The 20,874-nt window shown below is 53.0% G+C and overlaps 12 protein-coding genes across 12 annotated transcripts; 5 read left to right on the forward strand and 7 right to left on the reverse strand.

The window, feature by feature from the left end:
• Positions 1–36: 36 nt before the first annotated feature.
• On the reverse strand, positions 37–1,180 carry N7510_007858 (mitochondrial 54S ribosomal protein mL46; the record flags this gene model as incomplete). The annotated part of the gene is made up of 4 exons (XM_056979783.1): positions 37–339; positions 402–435; positions 480–1,083; positions 1,135–1,180. 4 exons carry the CDS (start codon positions 1,178–1,180, stop codon positions 37–39), a joined length of 987 nt encoding a protein of 328 aa, XP_056832826.1.
• A 371-nt stretch (positions 1,181–1,551) lies between these two features.
• Positions 1,552–3,426, reverse strand: N7510_007859 (CAF1 family ribonuclease; the record flags this gene model as incomplete). Its single annotated transcript, XM_056979784.1, has 5 exons — positions 1,552–2,018; positions 2,071–2,701; positions 2,757–2,983; positions 3,046–3,138; positions 3,192–3,426. 5 exons carry the CDS (start codon positions 3,424–3,426, stop codon positions 1,552–1,554), a joined length of 1,653 nt encoding a protein of 550 aa, XP_056832827.1.
• Positions 3,427–3,878: 452 nt separating this feature from the next.
• pex26 lies at positions 3,879–5,232 on the forward strand (the record flags this gene model as incomplete). The annotated part of the gene is made up of 2 exons (XM_056979785.1): positions 3,879–4,321; positions 4,371–5,232. 2 exons carry the CDS (start codon positions 3,879–3,881, stop codon positions 5,230–5,232), a joined length of 1,305 nt encoding a protein of 434 aa, XP_056832828.1.
• Positions 5,233–5,397: 165 nt separating this feature from the next.
• On the reverse strand, positions 5,398–6,720 carry N7510_007861 (uncharacterized protein; the record flags this gene model as incomplete). The annotated part of the gene is made up of 2 exons (XM_056979786.1): positions 5,398–5,887; positions 5,942–6,720. 2 exons carry the CDS (start codon positions 6,718–6,720, stop codon positions 5,398–5,400), a joined length of 1,269 nt encoding a protein of 422 aa, XP_056832829.1.
• Positions 6,721–8,363: 1,643 nt separating this feature from the next.
• N7510_007862 (putative succinate:fumarate antiporter (Acr1)) lies at positions 8,364–9,552 on the forward strand (the record flags this gene model as incomplete). The annotated part of the gene is made up of 5 exons (XM_056979787.1): positions 8,364–8,427; positions 8,483–8,530; positions 8,580–8,629; positions 8,690–8,888; positions 8,939–9,552. 5 exons carry the CDS (start codon positions 8,364–8,366, stop codon positions 9,550–9,552), a joined length of 975 nt encoding a protein of 324 aa, XP_056832830.1.
• A 715-nt stretch (positions 9,553–10,267) lies between these two features.
• N7510_007863 (twinfilin) lies at positions 10,268–11,479 on the forward strand (the record flags this gene model as incomplete). Its single annotated transcript, XM_056979788.1, has 4 exons — positions 10,268–10,286; positions 10,336–10,982; positions 11,056–11,307; positions 11,363–11,479. 4 exons carry the CDS (start codon positions 10,268–10,270, stop codon positions 11,477–11,479), a joined length of 1,035 nt encoding a protein of 344 aa, XP_056832831.1.
• A 204-nt stretch (positions 11,480–11,683) lies between these two features.
• N7510_007864 (PHF5 family protein) lies at positions 11,684–12,010 on the reverse strand (the record flags this gene model as incomplete). Its single annotated transcript, XM_056979789.1, has 1 exon — positions 11,684–12,010. One exon carries the CDS (start codon positions 12,008–12,010, stop codon positions 11,684–11,686), a length of 327 nt encoding a protein of 108 aa, XP_056832832.1.
• Positions 12,011–12,345: 335 nt separating this feature from the next.
• Positions 12,346–13,474, forward strand: N7510_007865 (pinin family protein; the record flags this gene model as incomplete). The annotated part of the gene is made up of 3 exons (XM_056979790.1): positions 12,346–12,353; positions 12,430–12,958; positions 13,013–13,474. The coding sequence occupies 3 exons, from the start codon at positions 12,346–12,348 to the stop codon at positions 13,472–13,474; spliced, it is 999 nt and encodes a 332-aa protein (XP_056832833.1).
• An 897-nt stretch (positions 13,475–14,371) lies between these two features.
• N7510_007866 (putative integral membrane protein Pth11-like) lies at positions 14,372–15,734 on the reverse strand (the record flags this gene model as incomplete). The annotated part of the gene is made up of 6 exons (XM_056979791.1): positions 14,372–14,706; positions 14,764–14,834; positions 14,888–15,261; positions 15,313–15,380; positions 15,433–15,469; positions 15,528–15,734. The coding sequence occupies 6 exons, from the start codon at positions 15,732–15,734 to the stop codon at positions 14,372–14,374; spliced, it is 1,092 nt and encodes a 363-aa protein (XP_056832834.1).
• Positions 15,735–16,513: 779 nt separating this feature from the next.
• On the reverse strand, positions 16,514–17,241 carry N7510_007867 (DJ-1/PfpI family protein; the record flags this gene model as incomplete). The annotated part of the gene is made up of 2 exons (XM_056979792.1): positions 16,514–17,175; positions 17,235–17,241. 2 exons carry the CDS (start codon positions 17,239–17,241, stop codon positions 16,514–16,516), a joined length of 669 nt encoding a protein of 222 aa, XP_056832835.1.
• Positions 17,242–17,988: 747 nt separating this feature from the next.
• On the forward strand, positions 17,989–19,232 carry N7510_007868 (alpha/beta fold hydrolase; the record flags this gene model as incomplete). Its single annotated transcript, XM_056979793.1, has 5 exons — positions 17,989–18,067; positions 18,123–18,175; positions 18,240–18,788; positions 18,850–18,901; positions 18,955–19,232. 5 exons carry the CDS (start codon positions 17,989–17,991, stop codon positions 19,230–19,232), a joined length of 1,011 nt encoding a protein of 336 aa, XP_056832836.1.
• Positions 19,233–19,400: 168 nt separating this feature from the next.
• N7510_007869 (saccharopine dehydrogenase family protein) lies at positions 19,401–20,866 on the reverse strand (the record flags this gene model as incomplete). Its single annotated transcript, XM_056979794.1, has 5 exons — positions 19,401–20,109; positions 20,166–20,290; positions 20,336–20,414; positions 20,472–20,619; positions 20,677–20,866. 5 exons carry the CDS (start codon positions 20,864–20,866, stop codon positions 19,401–19,403), a joined length of 1,251 nt encoding a protein of 416 aa, XP_056832837.1.
• Positions 20,867–20,874: the final 8 nt, after the last annotated feature.

A 20,874-nucleotide genomic window follows, 5' to 3' on the forward strand; every position in this document is an offset into this window, starting at 1 on the left:
TCGACGCCATTTATCACAGATACCGCCGCTCGCCTTTTACCGATCGGCCAGCATATTCTTGATGTCATGGTAGTACCCCGGATGCACGTACTTGGCGATCTCCTCCTTGCTGAGCCACTTGAAGTCCTTGAGTCCCAGCGTGTTGGCTGACAGATCGGCCTGTCCGGCCATGATGCGCGCTTTCAGGAAGAAAGTCTTCTCGCCACGCAACTCGGTCCCTGCCCCTTGGTCGATCTTTGGTCGCTTGAAGTCCAGCACATTGTGTCCGACGGGATGATAGCCGACCATCCAAGTGTTCATATTCACGCCCGCTGACTGGGCAAGGGTCCGCTCGGCAGCCTAGGAACCAGAAATAATTAACACAATCTCCCTCACCCAGAAAAGGAGCTTGCAGGACTCACCAGACGCAGACTCTCGCCCGCTTCCACCGGCGCACTGGGAAGCGTCCAGTACCCCCCTTCGCTTGCACCAGGAGATACAAAGTCCTCGGAAGCAGACGATCCAAGCTCTTCTCATCGCCCTTCTTATCCGCCTCCGTTACCCGCGGAAAGGGACGGGGAATCTCCTCCTTCTTGCTGGTATCCTGCGAGGTGGCATTGGCCGTAGCCTCCGCGTCCTGCACAAGCATCTCAACCTGGTGCGCGGGATCGGCCTCAGGCGCGTCAACAAGCAATTCGTCGTTCCACGCATCGCTCGCGTACGCGTTGTACTTGCCGATATCCCGCGCTGCGGTCCGGCGGTCCAGGATCTTCCGCTTCCAGTCCTCGTCGGCCGGCGTGCCGCGCTTGAAGTAGAAGTACTTTGTGAACGGTAGCGCCAGTCGCTCGTTCAGCCGCTTCTGGTAGAAATAGTAGGCTTGCTCGAATGGCTCCAGCTCGCGGGTCACCTGGGGCGGTCGGGAGAGGGCGACGCCGGCGTTGATGGTGTAGACGGGTTTCACGACGGGGAAGGTTGTTGATGCCGATGCGTCTTTTGCAATCGAGGCCGTCTCTGTGGCGGGTGTTTCGGTCGCGGCAGCATACTGGCGTCGGCCGAGGGTCTGTTGACAGCTTCTGCACACGCTGGAGTCGACTATTGACGGGCCTGCGCTGGGAATCAGTGGACGGTGTGGAGGTCATTGGGACAATCACATACGCAATAGCGACACCATGCGCCGTGTCCCATTGGATCTGGTGGCCATCTCCGACAATGCTGGATGGCAGTGATGGTGGTTTTGTCCCTGTGTCTCTCCGATCGAGAAAAGTTCCAGGAGATCACGTGGGGTCCTGATTAGGTTAGCAGCCCAGTGACCAGCCCTTAAAATTGTTTCCCGCCGCTTTTTCTTCTTTCTTCTCTACAGCACCCATCCTTATCATCACTGTGTTCGCTACACCACGTCCAGTTGACCATTTAGCGGTGCTTAGAGTGGATTCCTGCGGCTGATTCGCTAGCGGTACCTTCGTTAAAATCCCCCAAGGTGTACTGTTAGATAGATGCTGCGGACATGATTTCTCCGTGCCCTCGGCGGAGATATTCAACCGTCTTTCCCAATTGTCACATAAATGACATGCCCTAGCCAAATTCTATCATCATTTTCTCTTGTTCCTCCTGAACCCCAAGCTGCACTACCCGTTCCTTCGTGCCAAAAGCCCGCAGACGGTTGCTGTAAACATTCCAGAAATCACTACCCAGTCGGGGAATCAGCTCGCCATTGCGGACCTTGTGCGCTACCTCCGCAGATCCTGTTTCCTCTAGAGTACTCCCACGTGTGTGAAGCCAGCCGTTAGCGATCATGTCCAGAGATTTGACGTTTTCGGCAGCGAAGAAGTCTTCAGGGCTCTTTTTGACGGGGGAACGGCCTTGCTGAGAACGTTTCATGCCCCCATTCGGTTGGTGCTGCTTAATTTTGTTGCGTTTAAATGAACCACCAGCGAGCATGGCTGACAACTTGAGGAAGGCTGTGGCAGTAAGCATGCTGTCAAACCCGGCTTCGTGGTTGAGCTCCTGGCCGCTGTATTTGACATGCAGAGGGTCAATGGCTGTGAGCGAAGTCAGTGAATCGCCAGCATGAACAAATCAAGGATCGTGTACCTATCACGGGGTTCCATATGTGAGACAAGTCCTGGTTAATTTCTACCAGTGACGAAGGAGGATTCACGGAACCACAGTCATGAGTCGCCAAGTACTTGGTATCGACTATGACGGGGAAGAGATCGTGCACCATGATCTGGAACTCTCCCACGGTATCTGGCAGCGGGCCGAAGAAGCATCTGCAAAAGTAGACCAGGTCGGTAAAGATATTGTGGCCAACAAGGATGGGCCGGTGTTCCATGAGTCGCTGCTTTACGCGCATCGAGAGCTCTTTTGGGGTGTCTGGGGTGTACCGAGGGCGCACTGCTTTGGTGTCCATGGTCCGCTTGAAAGCGCCATCTTCAATACCCGTCAGATTTCCTCCGACCAGGGCCTCTACAATCCATCGGAATCCAACGCATTGCTGAATCCGGGCTTTGTTTCGCTCCAGTCGTGCCTCTTGGGCTTTCTTGTCACGCTCGGGGTGCAAGGGTTCAATAGTCATGAAAGAAGAGTGGCTTCGAGCAGCAAGGGTTGGGTATTCACTCTCGATAAGATGGTGCACAAGCATTTTGTGCATTTTGCTCAAGATCTTCGGCATTCCAGGAAGGCTGCCAGTCGGTGGTGGAATATTGACCCACGCGTTGTGGTTCTGGTAAGACCAAGTCAGTAAAGGTATGCAATGGCTTCGCTCCAAAGCAACGTACTTCGCCTTCGGCGAGCCAGCTGGTCAGAACTTGTCGCACTGCCTGGACGAATTCCAAGGATTCATGATCCGATTCCTTGATATTCAGGGACTTCCCCGTCGTTTGACGGGTCAATCTCTCTGTTGCCTTTGCAATGGCTTCTTTTTCCTCTTCTCGAGATAGATAGGGCACTCCATATTTGCACTGAATGTCTATACTGAAGCCATTTGCAAGCAGAAACTCCACCGCTGTTCGAAGAGCGTCAGCCACGGTAGAAACAACTCCTCTGTCCCATAACTGTCAGGCGTACCCCGGCTCTGGAACGTCCAGTCTCGACTGATTTCAGATTCACGAAAAGTATTCGGGCTCAGATTGAAGTTGTATGGTATGAGGATGTATTTCCCTGGAACAGGTCAGCTCCCCTGATGCATCCATGCCCTTTATGTATGCACACACCTGTCACCAAGTTCTCGCGGCAAATGGTCAGGCCAACCTGCAGAACTTGGTACTTCTCTGCCGCTGCTTTTACCTTGACATAGCGCTCCTGGAGTGTCTGGACTTCGCCACCTGGTTTGTCTGGACTTATCGCGATTCCTGACAATTCCAGATCCAGGGACACAAAGCAGCACGAGGCCAGCTCATAGAGAATCCATGGTAGGTGGCGATGGAAGGTTGCATCAACGACATCCATTTTGATTTGATTGGCTGTGCATGTTACCTAGTCAGCTCTGAATTAGAATCGTGGAGTTGTGTTGATATGGACCCATCCATCCCAAGTGACGTGAAGATGCGACGAAATTACATACCTAGATCTAGATCGGGCTTGGCATGCTGCACAGATCAATATTCCGGAGTGAAAATTGTTCTCCTTGGACAGATGTTTGTATGAGAATGTCAAAGGGGAAAGAGGGAAAGATAACGAGCACAACAAACAAACGATCGGTTCTGTGTACACCCCCCGTTCCTTCCTAATTCGTCGACCTCTGCTCGGCCCAGGTCCCGTGACCTTCCAACCCCGGACTCAGCTGGGCCGAGGGAAAACGGCAGGCCCCGACCTCATTGCTCCGTCACTCTCTCATTCTCTCTCTTACCCTCACCATCAACCTCCATGATACTTCAATAAATTCATTATACTCACTCACAATGGCTGACGGAATGTCCCATTCCCAGCTCTCCTCACCCTCCTCCACTTCTACCTCGACCTCCCCCACGAAGCTCTGCTCCAAGACCTACAAGAAAGCCTCTCAGCTCTATCTCACACGCCGTCTCCCTGAAGCCCTTTCCACTCTCCAACTTATCATTACGGTCGCAGATGACCAACAACCAAATGGCGATCACGCCTCTACAACGGTTGCGCCGATCGCCACCGCCCCTAGCACGTGGAGAATCAAGGTGTGGAATCTGTACATCACGCTGCTGAGCGCAATCGTCGACCTCGGCGCCGAGGAAGGAAAGAAGCAATTCGGCCAGAAGGAGTGGAAAGCGATCGCCACGCAAGTGCGGGAGGGAGGCATCTGGGAGACAGTGGTCCAGGTCGGGTACAGGGGCCGCGAGGGCTCCGTGGATGCCGAGGTGGTTTATAACCTGTGAGTGCTCCTTTTTCCCCAGCATCTCGATCCCTGCTAATGCAGACAGTGCAACACTGATCCTCAACCACTCTTCCTCCCAATCACTCAACCAGCAGCGTCTCGAGACATACCTCTCCTCCTACGGACAACCAAACCTCGACCTCACCGACCGTCTCAATGCCTCCGCCAATGCCCAGCCGCGCCACATCAGCCAGACGAGCGGAACAGATACTCCGAAAGATCTGGCTGCGCGAGTACGTATCATCGAGCTCTTCACTCTGCATGTTCTCCCACGGAACGAGGAGTGGGAGTATGCGCAGGAATTCATCAACCTGAGCGAAGTCCTCGACGAAGAACGCAAGGAACTCTTCCTCCAGACCCTGGAAGGACTGAAGGAGGAGAAGGAACGAGGCGAGTTGCGGGCCGCGGAGCTCCAGCGGGCCAAAGATGCCGAATTCGAGCGACAGCGTGAGGATGAGCGTCGGAGAGCAGAGGACGCTGCTTCATCATCCCCCCGTCCTCAACCGAACGGACATAAGCGCAATACGAGTGAGGGTGACTACGGGATCGAAAAGGGGCGGTCCCCGAAGAGCAAGGGCGGGAAATCGGCGGACAAATCGCCGAGCGGCAAGCCATCGCGGACTGCACTCTCGTCGTCGAGTTCCAAGAACGTCAAGAAGCAGGACAAGCCTGAACCTCGACGCCAGACTCGTGCGGTCGCTACGACTCTACGGAATTTGGTGAAACATATCATCCAAAGCGTATCCGGGAATCCGATGTCGCTGGTCCGCACCCTTTTGTTTTTGCTCGGTATACTCATGGCCATGAGCCGGCAGGACGTGCGTGAGCGTGTCCGAAGGGTTACGGACAGTGCATGGCAGAAAGTGAAGGGCACAGTTGGCATGGGTGTCAAGGTCAGCTATATTTAAGGCCTCATCCTGCAGTTATCATGTACATTCTTTTCCTATGTTCGCCAGCTCGTGGGACCGGTGATGTTGAATATCTTCTTCGATTGTGATGTTGTTATTTTACTACATGTGGGCATATATTATATCTTCTCTATATAAAAATCCAGATAGATTATCAAACGGGTATCAAACGTTCGTGTGCTCATCTGTAGAACCTCGAGAAACTTGAATCATTCCGATATCTGCATCCTCCGGCTGCAGGTGACTCTCTAGATCTTCCTTGTCCGCCAATCTCGCATGCCAGCGCCGGAATATCTGCACAAAGAAATGCGCAACGCAGATCTGCTCCGTGGTATATAGCAACACGGGCACTGATGTCCTGGACTTGGTAAAGAGGTCCAGAGGTGCCCACATGGCATACAGCAGCGGGATGCCCAATGCAGTGCTCTTCGCTGGACCGCAAAAGCATACTGCGATGGTTTCTTCCGGGAGCATCGGCTTGAACACCGGCTTCGACCAACCACGAGAAGAAAGCCATCGGGGTGGCCGTGCGCTGAAGAAACACACTGTCGTCAAGGCGATATACAGCCCGATGTTGAAAAGGACGACGAAGACAACACTTTGCGTAGATAGGGCTTGGAGTGCGCCTGTTGCGAAGCACGAGGAGAAGGTAGACCTAATGATCCTCAGTCAGACTTATCTCCTTTGGCAGTATGGGCTATCCACTCACCAAACCAACAGGAGCATGCAAACCGTCGCGAATTTCGGCAGCTTCGTCTTCTGAATCATCCACGCCGTCCGATCCGGCCAGGTCCATCGCACCAGCTGTCCAACCACCAGCGGTAATAACACGCTGAGCCCCAGCTGCTTGAACACGTTCTTGTACATCGTCCCCAAATTCCCACCGCCAGAGCGCCAGATATCGAACTCCGACCCCTTCGGCAGCAGAGAAACCGTCCACGCAGCGGTTATAAACGGACCCAGGACATTGGCAAGCAGGACTTCGACGGTCGCAGCCGCATCGTCTCCGCCCGCCGCCCTCGTCATAACAACATTCGACGCAATCGTCGTCGGAATACACGCCGTGAAGATGTACCCAGCCAGCACGGCGCGATCAATACGGCCGTACGGATCACCAGCCAGAATGGCATGCACGACCGCAAGCATCAGCGCAGGAACAAAGAGGAACGAAACGGCTTGGACCAGAACATGCAGACGCCAGTTCATGAGCTGCGCAAAGAGTTTCTGGCGCGGGATGCTCAGTCCCGAGATCAGGAAGATGATCGCGATAACGCCGTACATGATGGTGTACTCGGCGCGGATGATCCCGCCGTGTTTGGCGACGTTGGGGAAGAAGTAGGCCAGTACGCAGGCGACGCCCATGCCGATTAGGAGCCATTGCTTCAGGAGCAGGAGGAGGATTCTTTTGGTCCATTTTTTCCAGGCCTTGGGTGGTTGGTGGTGCTGCTCTGGTTCATGGTCGGTGGGGACCGTGGGTTCCTCGGGCATTGTTTAGTTATTCATTTAGAGTTGAAATATAGACTTGAGAGATGAAACTCTTGGCTGCCGAGGGTTATGTAGACAGGCAAGATCGGCCTGAGTGAGTCGCGAAGAACAGATATTTGCGGGCCATCGGACCAACCCCGACGGTCGGACGCGGAGAGAAGAGCGGTGCAAGGATGCCTAGATCTCGTGCTGTTAGTAATTACCACTCGACCCTTGATTAGGAGCTATGAGTATATCCAGCACAGACATTTCACGCATCGGATTAGTAGTCACAGTAATGACAGTCGGCCCACAGCCCACGCCGAAACACGGCTACCCGATGATTGCGGGTTATCAATCAGCGAAGTTTAAGAACGCACAGCATGTGAAATGCTCGAGCACGTGCAACATGATGCAATTACTTGGCGGTGTTACTTTCTCTACCATTCCCCCGTTTTCGACATAGTCGTTTGGGACTGTAGAGACAGTTGTGAGGTTCACTTGTAGTAGGTGTCCGTTGTGCTCCATCTCAAGTGCCTCTGGGTAAAACATATAACCGCCATTATTCGGGAGTAGACGCGACCGTACTATATCTACACAGACACACCCGAATCATAATATCCCAACGACTAGAAAGAATACCTTGAAAGATACAAAATAAAGACATCAAGTCAAATCCTCTGAGTCAGATCTGGAATGACCTAGGCAGGTCGCGAGTTGTCGGCCCTACTACACTACAGCTCTGAACCTCGGCAGAGTGGAAGCCCGGATAGACCCGGGCGCATCGCGCTGGGCAGCGGGAATTCGCAGTTCTGGGCCTTACTTCTGGGTCATGGGGTCTGATGAAGCGACCTGAATGACTGGAAATAGCCGGAGGGGAATAATGGAGCTCCCTCGGCCAAGCTCAAGAGAAGAAATGTTCATGTTGGTGAGGAATGCAGCAACATGCTTAGTAGGGTGGTATCTATAGTTGGTTCGCAAGTCACAGGATGATCATGATCACCCGATGACGACACTGACAAAAACAGCACATGTGAATCAGTCTGCACCATGGATAGATCTGGGCAGAAAATCATGGTTATTATTATTCCTAGATGAGCATGATGGGCGGATGGCCCAGAGAGGCAGCCGCCCTTGTTCCCGATGCCTCGGGATTGATCCAGCTTGATGAACAGCTCGGAATGAATCATGCTGTATTAAAGATTGCCGAGTCGCGCCCTCGGGTCGAGTTCCTATTATTTTCGTGATCGTTCTCGTGTATTATTCTCTCTTTCTTTCTTTTCTATCTTTGTTGCTGCTCGACTGCTGCACAGTACGGAATTCCTATACTTGAGCTTCCGCTCGTCCAGCTCCTCCGCTTCCCCACAAGGTTTGGAACAGCCGCCACTTCAGCCGACGTGATTCATATCCTCGGGGACTGATTCTTATTTCTTTAAAACAAGTCACTCCATTATTATTCTTGGGGAATTATTTTTTCTTTGCGCCCGCGACCTTTCTTGCGCTCCTCTCTCCACTCTTCCCGGGATTGTATGCTTCCGTGCCTGCCCGCTCTCCGAGTCGATCTCTACCTCGCGGCAATCGGGAGTTTCGATTTTCTCAATTGAAGGAACAAGAGAGGGTTCTCTACCAGCTGTAGATACATCATTCGTCAAGCTGGATCTGCAAATATGTCCGCCAAAAATGTACATCCCGGTGGCAAGAAGAGGCCATCGGCCGCGGTAAACTTGATCGGTAGAGTGGACTCCCGTCCCGCGAGGAGTCGTGCAAGTGCTGACTTGTGGATAAGCTGGTGGCGGTGCTGGTATGATGGAGGCACTTGTGTGTCACCCGCTTGGTATGTGCAGTCGTTCTACGATGCCGAATTCATGAAGTTGACTTTCCAGATACGATCAAGGTCCGCATGCAGCTGTCGCGGAGAGCTCGCGCTCCCGGGGTGAGTTATAGTTGATTCGCGAATCCAATTGCTGTCGCTGATGAGTTCGGACCATTCCAGGCTAAACCCCGTGGGTTCGTGACTACCGGCGCGGAGATTGTGAAGAAAGAGACAGCTCTTGGTCTATACAAGGGTCTGGGTGCCGTGCTGGGCGGTATCATCCCCAAGATGGCCATTCGGTTCACATCGTACGAGTCATATAAGGGCATGCTGGCAGACAAGGAAACCGGGCACGTCACAAGCAAAGCCACCTTCCTGGGTAGGTGACGTACTATGATTCTTCCGATTCACATACTAACCGTGCAACAGCCGGCCTGGCAGCTGGTGTGACCGAAGCCGTGGCGGTGGTCAACCCGATGGAAGTGGTCAAGATCCGACTGCAAGCGCAACACCACAGTCTCGCCGACCCGCTCGACACACCCAAGTACCGCAGCGCACCGCACGCGCTCTTCACCGTCATCCGGGAAGAAGGGTTCAGGGCGCTCTACGGAGGTGTCTCCCTGACAGCCCTGCGGCAAGGAACCAACCAGGCTGCCAACTTCACCGCGTACACGGAGCTGAAGGCTGCTCTCCAGAAGTGGCAGCCGCAGTACGCCGACACGCAGCTGCCCGCGTACCAGACCACGGTGATCGGTCTGATCTCTGGTGCTGTTGGACCCTTCTCCAATGCTCCCATCGACACCATCAAGACCCGATTACAGAGGACTCGCGGCGAGCCCGGTCAAAGTGCCGTGTCGAGAATCATGATCATTGCTAAGGACATGATCAAGACCGAGGGCACACGCGCCTTCTATAAGGGTATCACGCCGCGTGTGATGCGTGTTGCGCCCGGTCAGGCTGTCACTTTCACGGTGTATGAGTTCCTTAAGGGGAAGCTGGAGGATTCGAACTGGGCCTTTGTGGGTGGGAAGTACGAGGAGTAAGGGTACGTCCAGACTAACATGGAACTTGAGAAGCATTGTACATAGTCATCTGTATATTTAACAGAGATCATCCATTTGTCTTCAATTTGTGGTCGCACATCAGTGGATCTTGCTTGGTCTATTATTGGCAAGACCGCTTCAAATCATGTAATATGCATCTACTAATCTCACCAAAGGCGCCGTTGCTTTTATATATCCTGTTCATCTAGTTCTAGTTCCATCGGTGCGTTTCGAAGCGGATGGTTTCTATCCCACTTGATCCCCGAAGACTTGAAGCAGAAAAATCACACTCCTGAGAAGGGTGAAGTCAGTGCAGTAGACCTTTTGTCGTCTATTCAAGGGGCGACGGTTTCAAGAGTGCATTTAGCCAACCCGGATGCCGAATCAAAAATCAACATCTCGAAGAGAGGTCGCCATATCCCGCAGTGTGGGGTCAGCCCTTACGAGCATGTGGGATGTTGACAAGCACTCGGATGAAGACTCAGCCTCGATGCATGTCCTTTGGAGAGAACTTTTATGTACCTGTAGAATGACACCATGTTTGATCGTGCTATCAAGTGCCAAATCTATTGCAAGCTTGACGCCATTCTTTGTGGCAATTGAGCCGCATAAGTAAATGGGGTTGGTTATTCAAGGTCATCATACAAGTGGATTCCTTCCTTCCCCTCCAAGCATCCTCCACCGACATTCTTACAACCACCACCACCATCACATCATGCAGTCCGGAATCTCAGGTAATACCACACTTCTTGTCCATTGAATGGTACTAAATAACACCCACAGTTTCCCCGGAGCTCCACGATGCCTTCGCTCGTTTCACTGCGGACCCCTCCACCTTCTGTCTCCCCGTAACCATCACCTCGGAGAGCCTGACCCCCCTGGACCCGATTTCGCTCACCTCGACCTCCCCCGATGGCTTTTTCGCCTCTCTGCCACAATTGTCCTCGATCCTCAAGCCGCAAACCCCAATCTACCTCCTCCTGCGCCGGCCCACCTCAACCTCTTCGTCGCTGGTAGCCCTGACATACATCCCGTCCAACGCGCCCGTGCGCTCCAAGACTCTCTTCGCTTCGACCCGTGCCACGCTGGTCCGTGAGCTGGGGACGGAGAAATTCGCCTCTACGGTGTTTGCTACGGAGGAGGACGAGGTCGTTGGTCAGGATGCGTGGAAGGAGAGGGATGGTGAGAGTACCGACGGGACCAGTCGGGAGGAGCTTATGGGCGAGAAGGAGAGGGAACTTGAAGCTGTGCGGAGGGCAGAGGCTGAGGCGAGGAGTGGTACGCCCCAACGGGATATTGGAATCGGGGGCACTTTTGCCAGAGGTAACTTTGGGCCCGGCTCGGGGTCTGGTATGAGGGTTTCTATGCCTGTGGATGACGAGGCGAAGACCGCGCTGAAAGAGTTGCAGGATGGTGGGCTCGTGCAGCTGGTGAGGATACCTGGAAACTACATTCTACGTGTCGGAAAGATATTCTAACAAGTTCACATTTGATTCTGTGCAGACTATCGACGTCCCCACGGAGACTATCAAGCTGGCCGACTCCCAGTCCGGTGTGGCGGCGGGCGCCGTCGCCACTCATATCTCCGCGTCCTCGCCCCGATACTCCTTCTACCACTATCCCGGCTCTGATGAGGTTGTTTTCGTTTACACGTGCCCCACGGGGTCGTCCATCAAGGAGCGCATGCTGCATGCCAGTTCGCGGCGGAATGCGCTCGCCATCGCCGAGGAGCAGGGGCTCACGATCTCAAAGAAGGTATGGCGTGCCAGACATGGGTTGGAGATTATAGTGCTGACAATCGGTAAAACAGATCGAGGCTTCGTCGCCCGACGAGGTCACAGGAGATCGACTGCAGGAAGAAGTTCACCCGCCACAAGACCAGGGTCCTGCACGAGGATTCGCCAGACCCCGTCGTCCGGGCCGGTAATCGCGACGTTCCCCTTGTAGAGACAGCAGGAAACAAATCCAGTTGATGGCTCTCATATATAGCTCCACCAAGCATGATGATCGCAAGCGCATTTCAGAGAAAAAGCCATTCGTGTCGCTAGGCTGAACATTGTAATAATCCCACCAGCTTCAACCCAAGAACCCGCCTCATTGAACCACAAGAGGCTGGCCAACGCGGGGCGTATCAATGATTTCGAAAACTCTTCTTTTGATAGAATAGATCTGTCCTCGAACTTCCCAGATTGATAATTTTCGGACACCCGTCTCGATCCTTTTCCAGGCGCGTGCATTCAAAGCAGTAGAATGCGTCGCTGATGCCCTCGCCACCGCACACCACGCACTTGTTCTGGTAGTTGCCAAAGGAGCACTCATCGCAGATGCGCACGAGGGTCGTGGGACGCACGTAGGAATCGCACACGGGGCATTTGCCGTCGCACTTGTCGCACAGGCGGCCGATAGAGATGCCGGGTTGCTTGCGGCACATGACGAGGTCGGGGTGGTGGCGAGACATGGTGTTGGCTCAAAAGAGGGACAGTGATATGAGGTGTGGGAGCTGAAGGAGGATGAGTTCGAGGTGTTCGGGTGTTAAGAGGAGCGAGCGACAGGGGATTTGTAAGAAAGAGAGAGAGAGAGAAAGGGAAAGAAGGAACGGAAGAGAAGAAAGCAAACCGTGGTCCGTGCACGTGAGCCGTGGTACCTAGCCTGGGACGTTTGCCGGACGAACTCGACTTGCCTGGCAATTCGATCAGTCAGTATCCGACTGGAAGAGCTTGACTGGAAGACAAGGGATTATCAATCTGTTGGTCAACGACTTCCAATCGGACATCTCGTCCCCCACATACCAACATGTCTGAGTACGGCTACTCCATTCTCTGCGTCGCATCCTGCTTCACCTCCACACTCAGGGCTAAGCTAATCTGCCCATTCTAGGACCCTCGCCTCAGCGGTCGCAGTACCCGAGCAAACCGCCCTCCAACCCGCCGTAGAATCAACCACAAAACGTCGCAAGTCCTCCACAGCGGAACACGACCCCAAGCGTCGCCGGCTTGGCACAGAAGCGGGCGATAATACCTCCCCGTACTCAGAACGCCGACGCGCATCCTCACAAGAGCTTACTCCAGACCATCCACCACCAGAAAGAAAGCTCACTCGGCAAGGTGCCGGACGCGACGAGGAACGGAAACGCGGCCAGCGCTTGTTCGGCGGATTGCTGGGAACGCTCTCGCAGAGTTCGACTTCGGCGGCGCAGAGGCGTCGCGCTGATATTGAGAAGAAACAGCAGGATAAGCTGAAATCGCAGGCGGAAGAGTATGGTGAACTCAAAAAGCAGAAGCGGGAACAGAGGGATGCTATTCGGAAGAAGGAGCACCCGTTGTATGAGCGCGAGGCGATGCGGACGAGACATGTGAATATGCTGGCCATGGCGCATTCTTTGAAGACCCGTACTAAGCCGGTTCTCGTGGGTTACACTCTCTTGACCATGGAATCGCCACTCGCTAACAGTGTGGTTTAGTACTACAAACCGTGGCAGCTACGGCGTCAGGATGAAGCAGTGATACAGGAGCAAATCCAGGACGCCGAAGCGACTGTTGCTCGAGAGATCGCCGAGTTTGACGCCCGGTTCCCTCCTGAGACTACTCGATCTGAAACGTCGAGGCGCAATTCAAAGGAAGAAGTCCTCCAGGCCAAGGGACCATCACACAGTTCGGAGACTGAGCAACAAAATGGACCATCTCACGAAAAATCGGTCTCGGAATCCGAAGCACAATCAAACGAGCCCCAGAACCCTTCTCCCGAAGCACCGGAAATAGTAGGTGGAGACGGTGCCCAGGACCAAAGCTCTGCTTCAGCTAAACCAGACGATACGCCTATGAACGGAAGCGCTACTGTGCACGATCATATTGATGTCCATCGCGGCGCTGATGATGATGGAGGCGAAGTTGTTGAAGACAACGAAGACACGGTGATTTATTAGCGCTCTTCTTCTCTTGCTCTATGCTCTCGAGGCAGATCGAGGACACTACGGTGTGAGCTACACGCTTGATCTAAAAGTGGACAGATCCACTAGGTTTGATTCAATGATATCATGAATTCAGAAAAGGATACTGGCACAGGCATGCCTTTCGTGGTAGTGAAATTCCCGTCCATTCCATAACCAGGCCAACAATTCCTTCTACAAACTCTCCACATTCGGGATTAAAATGAGTCCAGGCTTCTTCCTTGGCGTGTTATTTGTCGAAGCAAACAGCAACACTACATTCCCCTTATTGTAAAAGCGCACTGCAATATCATAAACCCAAGAACTCTCCATGGGATCGACGAGTCCCTCGATCTGGAATCTCTCCACAAAACGTTTATCACTCTTGCGGTGAAGCGCTATATCGGCGAGCGTCACGGGTGCAATATCCCGATAATGGATTCCCCGCTAGGTCATGGCATAAGTCAACGGGAACTGGTAGGAGGCTGGATCGATTTGGGGAGGTGTCCAGCGGCGTTCTGGCGTTTGGCGTATCTCCTCGCCCAGATGAAGAAAAAGGCTAGACAGAGGGCGACAACGCGGGCGATCCCCATCTGGTGCCAGAAGCTGATATCCTCCCGTTGTTTCTTGTTTATGGATTCTGGCGGCGAGACACACCCTTGAAAACTGCTTAATATCAGGACTACAGCATGGAAATAAACAGACTTGGAATGAGCATTTTTTGTAATTAGAAATACATGAATCGTCGGATATTACTACCGCCATAATCTATAGCCTACGCACAAGTTCAAAAGAGTCCAGGCCAGCGAGAAGGGTATCGAGCACAGCCCCCTCTCACCACAGGAGGAGGTGCTATCGCCAGCCAAAATCGTTTTTGTGGGACGTTCACTAGACCTAAGCCTTGACGCCCTTCATATAATCATTGTACTGTGTGGTATCCACAGTCTGCACCGAGACGCGGGAGTCAATCTCTTTTGTCGGAGTGGAAATACTGACAGCTGTGTCGGAGGTGCTTGTTGTGTTGCCGGTAGAGTCGGTCGAGTCGGTCGAGTTGGAGTTGCCACTCGACTTTCCACCAGACCAACCGGATCGGTGGGCTGAAGACCGAAGCTGGGACCAGAAACCTCTTCCGCTGGTCTTGAACAAGGGTCGCAGGTTCGGAAGACAGGCTGCGATGATGCCAACGGCGGCTTCGGTGCAGGTCCACATGGCCACGGGGGCTTGGTTATCTGTACAAAGGTGGGTGAGCAATGTGGATGAAGAGATAAGGGGTTGACGGTACTCACAAGTGATATCCGGGCCCGCCTTGGTGAGTTCAATCATGGCGTACAAGCGGACGATGTCGAAGACCAAGGTCCTGTTATAGATCATCAGCTTATTTCTTGATTGAAAAAGGACGAGGGTGCGTACAAGCCACCGACGAGGAAGACACCGGAAAGGAGTAGTTTCTGGGATTTGGCGATGGGCAATTTCCAGACAACATTCAGTGGCATGCACAGAAGAATGGCATCCGTGAGGATGTTCGGAATCTGGATGCCGTAATAGAACTTGGCGGCGTCGATGCATGCTCCCTCGACAGTGGGATCCCAGAACTTGTTCACGGGGATGCACATCAAGCCAGTAGTCACGAAGACGGCCACGGCCCACATAAGAACAATCGTTCCCACAATGTATATCGCAGTCAGCATCTTTTTGGTGGCGAACAGGCGCTTGTACAGTGCCAGGATCGATAGCTTGACGAATACGACTGTAGCGGTGTACGGGAATGGATTGGCCCATCCGATCTGGCTGAGTTAGGATGGCGCACGCTTCTCATGCAGGGCCTGCAAACATACCTTGAAGAAAGTCTCCAGGTTTTCCTTGGGCACCATGGTGATGTGCGATCCCAATCCATTCCAAAGGACTGTGTTTCGTTGATTAGTTTCAGAAAATAGTGCCAGGATCAAGTCACTCACGGATTGCAGTTCCGATCGAGCATCCATATTTGAAAAGCTGCCATGATCTAGTCAGTTTATAATCAATAAAAAGGTTGATGACACGGATTCCTTACCAGAGCAACCAGAATCAACCAATCGTCCAAGAATAATTTGCTGCTAGTAAGCCTTCTCGCAACCAGGCGGAGTACGACGGCGAGAGTAGACAAGGTAAAGGCAAAAACAAGCGAGATCTGGATAGGACGGCGGATATGTTCGTTAGGGTGTTGAAAATCACCAGGGACCCATGTGGCATTATGGGACGTTTGGTTTGAGGGCATCATCTTGGCAGGCAACGGGGCAAGGCAAGCGATTTGGAATATACAAAGTCAAAATAACAAAAAGTTTTGAAAGGAGCGGGAATTTGGAATACTTGCCACTATTAATATAGGAGGGATACTTTTCAAAGGGGATAAGACATCCAATAATTATAGACAAGTCATTTCTTAGATTGTGTTGACATGCTGCGAAAGTGACATAGATTTCCTATAGATCACCCGCGATGCAGGTGGGGGGTGTGCCAAGGCACGGAAGGGATGGCCGTTAGTCTCACTAGCCTCGTATGATATGGGTTCACGGGGTTCTCAGACTTTCTTTCGATCGAGGTTCAGATAGATCATCTTTACCCCACCACGCAAAAGTACAGTTGACGCCATGACACGATTGGCAAGCTTCTGGTGAGGGTTTTAATGTTGATGTTTGAAAACCTTGCGATGTGTTTTAGACGAAATTTTCTTTGATTTACCCTCATCTGTAGTACATTGACGCGAAAGTCGAACAATTAATTCGCTGTGCGACACGTCCTTGCGTCAATTAATTCCAACACGAACCGCGTTTTTGATCATCGATCTGATAGTTCTAGGGCAGATCAAAGCATACTAAATACCGATGTCGCGCTCCATCCCTCGCTTTCCAAGTAACACAGATCCTATGATCTGCAGAACCTATCCGTTGTCCAGACTACTCGTTGCTAGATGTCTCACAGAGCAGAGGCTGAATGTACTTTTCTATATATCTGTAGATCTTCACAACAGTTGCACATTCCTTGCTATACTCTTCCCAATCACAGACCATGCAACCCAGCAAAGGGATCTAGACTCGGATCTTCGTGTCGAGTATACTCTATCCCATCGGCAATCTTCTTTGCCGTCTGCATGCCAAACACCTCCTCAATCCAAGCTAGCGTCACATCAATCCCAGCACTGACCCCAGAAGATGTCCAGATATTCCCATCCGTAACCCATCTGGCGCGAGGGACCCAAATCACCTGGGGTCTCCAGGCCGTGATCTCCCGCCACGCCATTTTATTGGTCGTGGCGCGTTTCCCGTCCAACACGCCGGCCCGCGCCGCGAGCCCGGAGCCAGTGCAGACGGTAATCAAGTACTTGAGCTGCGGGTATGTGGTCTTAATGAATGCGATGAGTTCTTGAACTACGGAACTAGAGCCGCGTGTACCCCGACCACCCGGGACGAACAGTACATCCAGTGGCGGTGCGGTAGCAAAGGTATGAGTTGGAACGACGGATTGGCCGATCGCATCGGGGAAACCGGGCGGCTTTGTCGTTACGGGCTCCAAGGTCGAGGAGAGTATAGACAGGGAGAGCCTGTGGCTGTCGGTCCGTGAGAGGACATTGATGCAGTCCAAGGGACCGAATACATCTAGGGCCTGGAAGCCGGGGAACAAGGCCACCCCGAACCGGAGAGGTTCATCATATGCTTGATTTCCTGGATCTTCATTAGATGTGAACCCAGCGCAATTGCCACGATGACGCAGAAAAGCTTACCGGCCATGATCTACTGTGTGTGGGGGGGTTTAATGGAGGTGAAGAGGACAGTCTTGCTGATTCCGATGAGAAAGTCCGCAGGATCCCTGTCGCATTCTGGACTCTCATTCGATGGCGGGATTCGGGATCTTTAACGCGCAGTAGTCAATCCATGGGGAACGAATCCGGGTCCAAGTGATTGATCATTCCCTTCAACACGATAAGATATATCGAACAGCTCTACGCGGGGTTTAACGGCTTGTCAGATTTCTGAAGATCGCTGGGGCGTCGATCCAAGGTATATTTTTCGAATAGATCACATTGTGGAGGGTGTGTGTGTTGGCCTCAACACCCACCAAAATGGACATGTTGGAGGAGGAAATCGAGTCCAGACCAAATCGGCAAACGCGCTATACATTGATTTCCCATCATTCAGTTGTGATAGTCTTCGCTGGCCCAGCAACTGTAGAGAAATATTGATGCGACCGCCCGAGGATATATGTAAAAGGATTGACAACAAAGCAAGGCAGGAGAATGACACGACGCAAGGGATGCCCAGCACTATCGGAACAATGGTTTAAGATCTGAAGACAATTATCTTGTCCTGTGCATGGCCGACGTCGATCATGCAACAGTAGTGAGGGATTGTGCAAGAGCGGGAACGGACCGAGGCATCGCGAGTGAGTGCGTTGACGGCGGTGCGGGGCATATCGCATGACGTTCGAGCTTGGATGGACCAAAACACAACCACACCCGGGTACTCTGTTGGTCAATTATGGCCGTCGACAAGGTAAACGTATTGGGCGACTCGCGCGTCGAGTATCGCTCTGCGACACTTAATGGGAACCAGTACTGTCAGTACCTGTCGAGCAGTTCGCGCACCTCTGCATGGTTAACGAAATAATCCAGCCTATCTCTTCAGTCAGCCACCATCAGGACAATACCGAGCAACTATCTTCCTGGTGAGCAAGATAGATCTTCCAATTGCCACCACGCAATGCCCTAACCACATACAACAACCCCCAGATCCATGGCTTCCCCGACCTATCCATGGGATGGCGCTACCAGATCCCAATGCTAGTCAACCTAGGCCTGCGGGTAGTTGCACCAGACTGTCTCGGCTACGGACGAACAGACGCCCCCGAAGATCCCACCCAATACTCCCACAAGCGCTGCGCAGAGGACATAAAAGCCCTAGCTGCCCACCTGGACGCACCGAAGATCATCCTAGGCGGACACGATTGGGGCGCTGCGCTGGTCTACCGCGTCGCGCTTTGGCATCCCGATCTGGTAACCCACGTTTTCACCGTGTGTGTCCCCTACGCCCGGCCCCAAGCGCAGGACGTCGCCCTGGAAGACCTCGTGCGCACCGCTGCGCCGCATTTTGCGTATCAGCTTCAGTTTGCCAGTGGGGAGTTGGAGAAGGTTGTTCGGTCGAAGGATGAGATTCGGCAGTTTTTGATTGCGCTTTATGGTGGGCGGACGGAGAAGGGTGAGCTTGGGTTTGATGCTGAGAAGGGCGTGCTTCTTGATCGGGTGGCCCGGTTGAGGCCTTCAAGGCTGTTGAGTGAGGATGTATGTTGGGTTCTTTCCTTGTATCGGGTATTGAGTTGTTGTATGACTGACATCGTCCTAGGAACTAGAGTACTATGCGACGGAATTCGCTCGGCATGGCGTCCATGGACCGCGTATGTCAATTTATCAACTCCCTCTACAGCAATGAACACTGACTCCGCGACAGTGAACTGGTACCGCACGCGAAAAGTCAACTACGAAGAGGAACTCGCTATCCTCGACCGCCAAATCACCGTCCCGCTACTGTTCATCCAGGCCCTGAGAGACCAGGCCCTGCCGCCTCACCTGGGCAAATCAATGGCGAAGCATATTCCCAGTTTGACCCTGAAGCAGGTGAATACTTCACACTGGGCATTATGGGAGAAGCCCGAGGAGGTGAATACTATCCTTGCTTCGTGGTTGAAGCAGGTGGTTTTTGTTGATACTCGCTCGGGAAAGCTTTAGCTTAGAATGCGTGTATGAAAGACAAAGGATATTAAATTTTGACGGACGGATCTTGGGATTCGTAACATCATCACAGAGCAGTAGCATATCATAGCAATTAAGCAACCGAAATGGCCACCTGACCAGTAAGCGCACTTGGATGTCATCAGATCAATGACCCGCAATTAACTAGTACTGGAAAACCTTGGTTTCAATCCGACAGCCCACATTGTCCAGGCGGTCGACAAAGTCCTGGCCCAAAGTAGCGGTGGTAACGATACCGCCCCGCGAGACCTTCTTCACCTTCTCCTCCTCTTTGAGAATCACCATCGCAGCTTCGGCTAGCAGCACACCCGTAAGCAGGTACATACTGCCATGGTAAGTCAGCTTGCCGAACACGCGCTGCGGAGCAGGGGTATTCTGGTCCGCCGTAGCGACAGCATGGTACTCGAGCCGGTCGTTCAGCGAATCCTCCTTCCGCGGCCCATTACCAGGAGTGTAGATGAATTTCCGGACCAGCCAGCGCACGGGCGAGAGTGCGAGGAGCGCCAGACCGAGCATAAAGCCGACGTGGACAGCGACGCCAATAAATGCGTTGCGCACATGTAGGAACTGGTGGAAGACAAATCGGTTGCCATAGAACTCGGGCATCAGCGTGCTGCTGCGGTGCACGATCGTGATGTCTGCGATTCCGCTAGGGGAGGTTGTCAGCGTGCCCAGGTCGCGGATCGAGCGCACACCCAGGATTTTCTGCATGATTGATTCCCGGGGAATATCCTTGGGTGGCGCGGAAGCGGCGAGGGAGAAGGGTTTCATGGATTTCATAAGCTCGGACGATGGGAGCCAGTCGAAGATGCTGAGAATGGTGTCGAGAGTGCCGCCGCTAGGGCCGGAGCTCCTGCAGGAAGAGATTAGTTGTCCGTTGGATGCGCTTTAGAGTGGGATATGGCATACTTCAATTCCTTGATGCAGCTGTTGATTCCCTTGGTCTGACACGAGAGGTCCTCGCGGACTTGCTTGACCAGAGCCCACGCCAGGATATCAGCCGGGGCGCTTTCCACACCGACAGAGGGGATGATCTATATGACATTAATGTTTCGAAAGAGCTTCCGGGATCGAGGTACACCGACAATAGCGCCATTCGCTTTAGCCGTTTCATGATATTTGTCGACAATCAGCTTGATCCACGGCGTCTCCCCGGTGCTGGTCCAAAGTCAGTCCAGATCCCAATGAGACACAAATCAAGCTCGAGCAACGTACGCATCAACGTAATGGGTGCCGTTGGCAGCGCAGGCTTCCACAACCGGAGTCGAGTACAGGTGGTAGGGCCCTACGCAGTTGATGATGAGCTTGGTCTTCTGAGCCAGCTCGTTGAGCTCGTTGGAGTTCAGCTGGACCACCAGAGTCTCTACACAGCTCCAAGTCAGTGCGCCATTCTTACCAAAAAGGGATTCAAGCCTCTTACCTGGCTGGATGCGGTCCGGGTTGATCGTCTTGAGCTCCTGGGCGATGGGCTCGAGCTTCTGCGCGTTGCGGCCGGCAATCGCCCACTTTAGATCGGTGGGCAGGTTTTGCACAATGTGCTCGCCGCACAGGCGACCGGTGTACCCGGTCGGACCGAGCAAAACGATATCGTATTGCCGATTAGACGCCATGGTGGTGT

This window comes from Penicillium lagena (genome assembly GCF_028827675.1).
Source record: "Penicillium lagena strain IBT 129212 chromosome Unknown utg000005l_segment0_segment0, whole genome shotgun sequence".
Classification (NCBI taxonomy): Eukaryota; Fungi; Ascomycota; class Eurotiomycetes; order Eurotiales; family Aspergillaceae; genus Penicillium; species Penicillium lagena.